At 32.4% G+C, this 8,469-nt stretch overlaps 1 protein-coding gene across 1 annotated transcript; it reads left to right on the forward strand.

The window, feature by feature from the left end:
- The first annotated feature begins 5,007 nt into the window (after positions 1-5,007).
- Positions 5,008-7,252, forward strand: LOC145605879 (protein CUP-SHAPED COTYLEDON 2-like). Its single transcript, XM_081661946.1, has 3 exons — positions 5,008-5,194; positions 5,569-5,852; positions 6,470-7,252. The coding sequence occupies exons 1-3, from the start codon at positions 5,008-5,010 to the stop codon at positions 7,250-7,252; spliced, it is 1,254 nt and encodes a 417-aa protein (XP_081518072.1).
- The last annotated feature ends 1,217 nt before the right edge of the window (positions 7,253-8,469 follow it).

The following is an 8,469-nucleotide window of genomic DNA, read 5'->3' on the forward strand; positions in this document are numbered from 1 at the left end:
TAAAATTTGATGAGATTTGCACAGCATATTTACTGTTGGTCTTACGGATATTGATATTGATAGCACGAGTGTTACGTCTCCTGTAAAATAATTCACTTCATAATGCCATGTTACCAGTACATTTTAGCTTAGTTGTTGCCAGAAATATCTGTCTCAAATATCACCTAAACTAGAGCCATCTTCGGTATTTTGATGGAGATGTTAGGAGTTTATTTAGGACTAAGGGTCTGTTCTCATTAACTGAATTCAGCTGAACTGAACTGAACTCAGCTGAACTGAACTGAGCTGAGCTAAACTGAACTAAACTGAAATGAATATTTTATAAAAGAAGTAAATTAGGAGATGAACTGAACTGAACTGAATTAAGCTGAACTGAACTGAGCTGAACTGAACGGAATTTCAACGTAAGAGAACAGGGCCTAACTCAACACTAGTTTTTGTACTTGTAAGTTTTTAACATTTTCCTAAAATATCACTCTTTCCTCGGTAGAGATTTGTAATATGCTAATGATTTCATTGGCGTTTTAATTATTATTTTTTTAAAGGACTTTATTATATCGATATTTTCAAAGGAAAGAAAATTTTAGAAAATTTAATTTGCTAGTCTTGGCCAAAAATAATTGAAGCTTCCTCAAAATAGTTGAGCTCGAGGAGTTATGTACTTATGTTACTCCGTAAATAAAACTCGAATTGTCGATTTTCTTGTTAACACTTTAAGTTTGTTAAAAGTTCATCATTTAATATGTTGTTAGAATTATTTTCATTTTATAATCTAAACACATAGTAGAAAATTATAGATATTATTGGTAAATGACTAAATTTCACATGTCAAAAAACTCAAAATGTTACATTTAAAAAGATAGGAGTTTGTAGTGTGAGAAAATCTATTTTGTTAAACCAAATAGAGGCAATTCTTCACTTTTACCGAAGCCCTTTCTTGCATGGTGCAACTTTTGTGCAGTGCAAACTTTGGTGCAATCCGATCACAACATTGACGCTATGCTTATTCTCACCACACAACACAGTAGATAAGCATTCCATAATACAAGTAAAGACAAACCAAATTATAATATTAGGGCCTGTTCTCATTGACTGAACTCAGCTGAACTGAACTGAACTCAGCTGAACTGAACTGAACTGAACTGAACTGAACTCAACTGAACTGAACTGAACTCAACTGAACTGAAATGAATATTTTATAAGAGAAGGAAATTAGGAGCTGAACTGAACTGAACTGAACTGAACTGAACTGAACTGAATTGAGCTGAACTGAACTGAACTGAACTGAACTCAGCTGAATTGAACTGAACTGAACTGAATTTCAACGTAAGAGAACAGACCCTTATTCACAATTCATATTATATGATCGATCTTTCTTTAGTATTCATAATGTATGTATTTAATGTTAATTAATACCAGTAATTACAAATAACGTGCACAATAAAATTAATACAAATATGAAGTAGTATGTGATAAGAGGTAAAGGACAAAAGAGTGGGTACAAAATAGAAATAAAATGAATAACAAACCCCAAAAGAGATTATATAATCAGAAGAAACGAACAAATAAGGGTAAGATGAAGCAGAAATAGAATTAGCAGAGTTAAAAGGGGGAGAGATATTATTATTAGCAGAATATATAGCAGCAGCTGGGAGGTTTAGCTAGCAGTGTTTACAGGTAACTTTTATGAAAATAACAGCATATTACAGTATTAGATTTACCTTAGCTTCCTACTCTAGCTAAAAGCTGTGTATAGATACTAATTAATCGCTTTATCATCATCATATACTTCATGCATGCAACAAATCAATGCTTCAGAGTTTAGACTATAGTTTATTGTTAGTTCATTATGAATCTGGTCCCGGATTCAGTTTATTTGGCCTAACTAGTCGGATCAATTTTGGGTTGGGTCGACCAAAAAAGTGATACGGAATAGTTAGAAAATTAGTCCTATTTCACGTAGTCATGAATTGAATTACTCCATACATATTAATGTGAATTAAGTTTCTAAAAGTGAACAAATGAGAATAGTTAAAAAAAAAAAAAGAGAGCTACGTAGTATTGAAGGGATTTTGTTCCCATTTTAATTAAGGAAATACTCTAATTAAATGATTAAATTGGAAATAACGGATTAAATGTCAAACTCATATCGCGTAATTTATTTTCTGCTATAGCTATTTTATTTGTATGTACATAAAATGTTTAATTTTTTATTTTTATAAGGCTTAGTTAGTCAGTACGTTTATAGTTTTATTACTCCGTATTACATTCAATTTTTACAAAAATCCAACTTTATAATTATGTTGCTGCTATTAAAATGTTGAAAGCAAAGCAAGAGTACACTTTAATTCTAAGATCGAAGGATGATGGATGTGAGTGAAAGAAACTTTGATTTGCTATCAACGAGATGACATTGAAGCTAACCATCAATAGGAAGATCAACCGACACGGTTGACTAATCTAAATTTCATGAACTTAACCTATTTCGAACCTATTTAAATCATCAAATTTTGTAAACCGTTGACTTTTACATATCAAACAAAATGGTTTAGCCGTTTAGCTGGATTTTATACTTCATCTACCTTAAGAATATTTTGAACTTCGAGCATTATTAGAGCCAAAGGGCCTATTGCAAGAAAGGCTATTTCACATGTCATATGATATGGCCATAAGATATATATGGCCAATATGCTCACCTATTTAAAGGTCTATTTATCAAAATAATTACTCTTTTCGTTTCAATATACTACTTGGTATTAATTTTCTTACAGAAAATTTGAAAATAATATAGAGTTTGAAATATCTTATGCTTCAATGAACGCAAAGAACAATAAAAATGAATTAAATATCACTTTTTATATGTACAGAGTAATATGTATAGTACTCCGTACTACATATAAAAAATATGGAGTAGCATTTTTTTAAGCGCAATTATAATGTTTGATTGGTCATGGAAAATTAAACTTCTCATTAAAAAGTTCAACTTAATTAGGGTGCTTTAAATAATTTCATTAACTTTTAAGAGCTACTATATGAGTAAAATTCTATGACTTATTTTCAAACAAATATCTTCACATATTTGTTATTTTATATGTATGTTAGTCTATAATTGTTGGTCGATAGAGATGACAAAAAACAAAACAAAACAAACTAGAGCTATATATATGTGAATAAGGGCCTAATCTGATTGACTGAACTAAGCTGAACTGAACTGAATATTTTATAAGAGGAGGATATTAGCAACTGAACTGGCCCTAAAGTAGTTAACATGAATGGTGGAGACTTACTAGTTGAGAGTATTATATGGACGTGAACAAATGGAATTTTATTTCAATTTAAGTGATAGTAAAATTAAAGTAACACATGCAAATAAAAGTAAAAATTGAAGATCATTTTGGAAGAATTAGATTTATATACAAGTAGTAAATTTTTTTCTTTCTGTTCTATCAATATTCATTCATTTATAAAGCAAGATTATTCTTGCATATTAAGAGTCCGTTCTCTTCAGCTTAAATTCAATTCAGTTTCTAATTTCCTCATCTCATAAAATATTCAGTTCGGTTCAGTTCAACTCAGTTCAGTAAATCAGAATAGGCCCTAAGGCATGCATGAATAGTATGATTCATAGTTCTAAACATGAATTGAATACTAAGAGATTTAAGACGTGAATTCTACCGGGTTTGTTAAGTCACAAAACTCAAAGCAAATTGACCAAATCGTGAAATTGATTTTCTTTACACAGTTCGATTTACTCCGTAAATTTAATCTAACTCATTTTTATTTCGGACCTACTTTAAATAGCTCTAGAATATAAGGGACAAAAATAAACTTCCAAATGCAAACTACTGATAAAATATTGTAGTAAAAAAATGAATTGAAAATCCCAAGCTCATAAAATTTATACACTCAAAAGACAAATATTTTACCTTAAGTTTACCTCACCCCATCTAATAATTTAACGTTACGTTACATTACCTCAGACTACGGGCCTGTTCTCTTACGTTGAAATTCAGTTCAGTTCAGTTCAGTTCAGCTGAGTTCAGTTCAGTTCAGTTCAGTTCAGTTCAGCTCAATTCAGTTCAGTTCAGTTCAGTTCAGTTCAGTTCAGCTCCTAATTTCCTTCTCTTATAAAATATTCATTTCAGTTCAGTTCAGTTCAGTTCAGTTCACTTCAGCTGAGTTCAGTTCAGTTCAATTCAGCTGAGTTCAGTCAATGAGAACAGACCCTACCCCTTAGCCCTTACCCCCCTTACACACTAGCCCTGCCTCCCTCTGCTCCCATCTAAAAGATTTCACTTCTTACCAAATTTTTATTTTCTTTATTTTTTTAAATATATTAAAATAATTAATAATTAAAATATAAAAAAATGAAAAAAAAATAAAAATCCTAGTGTACTATGCTGACATTTTTGAGATATTGTTTCAGCTTTATCGATCTTTGCTAAAATCTCCTCCCTTTCTTTCTCTCATTTTCCCCCCATCCCCAAAACTTAAAAAATTAAGAAATTAAATAAATAAAGTCAAGAAAATAAAATAAATTCAACAAAAATACAAAATAAAATAAATAAAAAAAGAGCTCATATTTTTCTTCACTGACAGATAGGAATACCCTCTGCAAATTTCCCAACACACGCACGCATACTCCCTTTCTCTCTCTTCATGTCATACATCATTACCTAAAGCCAACGGAAATCATAAATGTGCACACATTATTTTAAATAAATAAAAATTCACAATAATAACAAAATAAATAAATAAATACTCTAAAATAAAAATATTAATAATCAAAAAAAAAAAATATTAGAGAAATTAAAAAAAATTAAAAAAAAAGAAAAAACAGGACAGGACAGAACAGAAAAAACCACAGTTTATTGGGTTTTGGGCCCCTACCATACCACAACTCTTTCTTTTTAACACCCCTTCAAATTCTCACAATTCCTACTTCAAAATTTTCTCATATAAACTTTGGGTTATATTTTTATTTTTGAGTTTGTGGGTTGTTTGAAGATGGACCAACCTTTTTTTCTTAATTTTGATAATAGTGAGTCGAATTTACCACCTGGGTTTAGGTTTCATCCTACTGATGAAGAACTTATTTCTTACTATCTGCTTAAGAAAGTTCTTGATGGTAATTTTAGTGGTAGAGCTATTGCTGAAGTTGATCTTAACAAGTGTGAGCCTTGGGAACTTCCTGGTATTTCTCTTTCTCTTCTTATGTTTCAGTTTTTTCGGAATTTATAGTCGTGTTGATAGTGTAATTTGAACTTGTAACACGTAATGGTTAAGTAGTCCGGGTAATTTGATTATTATATTATTACTAACAACTTTTCTACCTTGCATAGCTTTACCATAGTTAACGTATGTTTTGGCTACAATTATTTTAATACAATTTCATGATCATTTAATTAACATATATAGTTGAAGTTTCTCACCTAGTGTTACATAAAACTTTATACAAAATGTACTTCAGTTAAATTTTGCTAACATTATGTTACATAAATCTTAATATTCTCAAGTGTTATACAAGTAAAAATATGATTTAAACTTTATATTATGTGATGAGTGCAGAGAAGGCGAAGATGGGGGAGAAGGAGTGGTACTTCTTCAGCTTAAGAGACAGGAAATATCCAACGGGGTTACGGACTAACCGGGCAACCGAAGCTGGTTATTGGAAGGCAACCGGAAAAGACCGGGAAATTTATAGTTCGAAAACAAGTGCATTGGTTGGAATGAAGAAAACTTTGGTGTTTTACCGGGGAAGAGCTCCTAAGGGTGAGAAAAGTAACTGGGTTATGCATGAGTACCGCCTCGAAGGCAAATTTTCTTACCACTACCTCTCCCGCACCTCCAAGGTACTTTTCCCTCGGATTTAGTTGTCGCGTTACTAGTTTAAAATTTGATTACTCGTAGTAGTGTAGATGTTGATGTGTTACAAGTTCTTTTAGTGCATTTAGCATGATGAGGGTTATGTATGATAAAATTAGTTAATATGGTTATTTTTTTTATTTTTTTAAAAAATGTGATGCGTTGTTTTGCATGCGTTTAGCAAGTACTAGTATGATTGAATTGTGTGAATAAATTGATGAGAAAAATGAGAGAAGTTGAAAGGATTTTTCATGGTACAATCATTTTCAGTGAAATAATAAGCAAACACTCAACTCTACTACTTGGGTAGTAATAATTGACATTTGATATGCTATCTTTATTTCAGGAAGATCATGAAATGACTTGTGAAAATATATTCATATTTTGTAACCTTGTAGTTTTCACAATGTTATGATGTCTTGAGTTAAATCAAAAGATTTTGACTATATTTTAATTTAAGTAATGAAAATCAAGTACATAAATGTAAATAATTTGTGACTATGACATAAACTTAACAACCTATTTATGTCTTTAAATTAATTGTCACTAATTTTGTAGTAGGGCACATTTGTTAACACTAGATTGTGTGAAATTTTGTTGATAGGATGAGTGGGTGATCTCAAGGGTGTTTCAAAAGATTGGTAACGGTATCGGAACAACAACCACCGGAACCACCAACACCGGAGGCGGAAAGAAAACTCGAGGCGGCGGAATCATGAGCGGCCTCTTCAACTATAATAGTACTAACAATGATGTATGCAGCTCACCTTCGTCAGCTTCAATCTCAATCTCTCAGCAGCTTCCACCACTACTAGACTCCTCCCCTTACGGCGGAGCCGCCATGAATGAGGCTTGCTCCTACGACGATGGGAGCGAATCCAACAACAACACCAACAACAATCCAATCAAGAAAGAGCACGTGTCCTGTTTCTCCAGCAACACCAACAACAACAACATAAATATAAACAACACTAGTAGTACTAATAATATTAGCAACTTTAACCCTTTTGAGCTCACATTTGCACCCCAACCACCAATGATGAGCACTCCACCTACTAGGAGTAGTAATAGTAGTGGTAACCCATTCACCTTATCCGGCGTAGGGTTACCGGTTTTCCCTAGCCTAAGGTCCCTCCAGGACAATCTCCACCTCCCTTGGGTCGGTGGGGGAACACCGGCCCAAGGCGGTAGTATCACGGGTGGATGTGAATTAGATGTGATGATGGTTGGTACTAATAATGCAACAACATGGGGTATTGGCGGCAATGGCGGTGGCGGTGTCGGGTTTGATCATTACAATAGCCATTGCATGGGTGGTGGAAGGGTGGGATTAGGTGGTGGTGGTGGTGGTGGTGGGAGTGAGCTAGACTGCATGTGGAGTTACTGATAATGACAAGGCTTTGTTTATCAGTCTGCATGGTGTTCTTGCATTGCTTGTCTGAGTGGGTTTGACTTTTGGGGCCTTTAGCTTTAGCTTTAGCTATGCTATTCTATGTGTGTGTTAATCAGAGTTTGATGTGAGTAGGGTTATGTTATGTTATGGTATTGTATGTTATCTAGGTTGTTTGGTACTGTGAGTTAGTTTTTATTTTTATTTATTGTTGTTGTAAGTTTATGTGTGTATTTCTATATAATTAGGGTAAAAAAAACCTTGTCTCTAGCTAGTGTGGCTATTATATTGTTGTTGTATGATTGTGTTATGTACTTTGTGGAATCTTTGTTTTGTACTATATTATTAAATTTATGTGGTGTTAGATTGTGGTATTAATTATGTAGTTTTATGCGTGGTGTTGATAGATTATTATTTTCTTAAGTCTACGTTATATACTTTATATGGGTAAATTGTGTGGTGTTGAAATTTAATTTTAGTTCTTCGATTTCTGTAATTGATTGATATTGTTTTAATTAGATGAACTAGAATAATGGGTCATTTCAGGGTAGACTACACAATACAAACTAAAAAATTGGATGAAATAACATGAATTAGGAGTTGATATAATACATTCAAAACTAGGTGTATCAGTGTTAACAAGGGCTATAATAATGATAAATTAGATACGTCACGAGGCTTTTCATGAGGACATGATTTGAATGAGGATAGGATTTCCATTGTATTATCAATTGGAAGATTTAATTGAAATTGAAATCAAAGTGATCGAGTAGGGTACTTTAGAAAAAAGTGACTAATAGTACCAATTACCAAGTAGATGTTTTAGCCATCAAAATACTAATCCATAGTTAGATATTGTTAAAGTGATATTGGCTTCATAAAGTGTAATACTATCTAATGATCCGTAAATTAATACAGTAAATCATTCCATAACAAATGATCATTTAACATTACATCACAAGACATAATAGATCGAGTTATGTTCTATACAAAAGTAAAATAAACTAATTAATACGTCATACAAATTATTTTGGATCAGAGGGAGTAAATTTCACTTGGAGCCTTGACAACTACAATGAGACAGTAAGCAAAATGGTTGCACAAGAGCAACCTTTAAGTGTTGAAAGGACTATTGAACTGGAAGACAGACAAAGGTCGGTCTGTCTCCATTCTCTCTGTAAGATGTGAGTTGAGGGAGGTGAAAGCATGTATAA

Source organism: Chenopodium album, chromosome 22, assembly GCF_948465745.1.
Source record: "Chenopodium album chromosome 22, dcCheAlbu1.1, whole genome shotgun sequence".
Taxonomy (NCBI): domain Eukaryota; kingdom Viridiplantae; phylum Streptophyta; class Magnoliopsida; order Caryophyllales; family Amaranthaceae; genus Chenopodium; species Chenopodium album.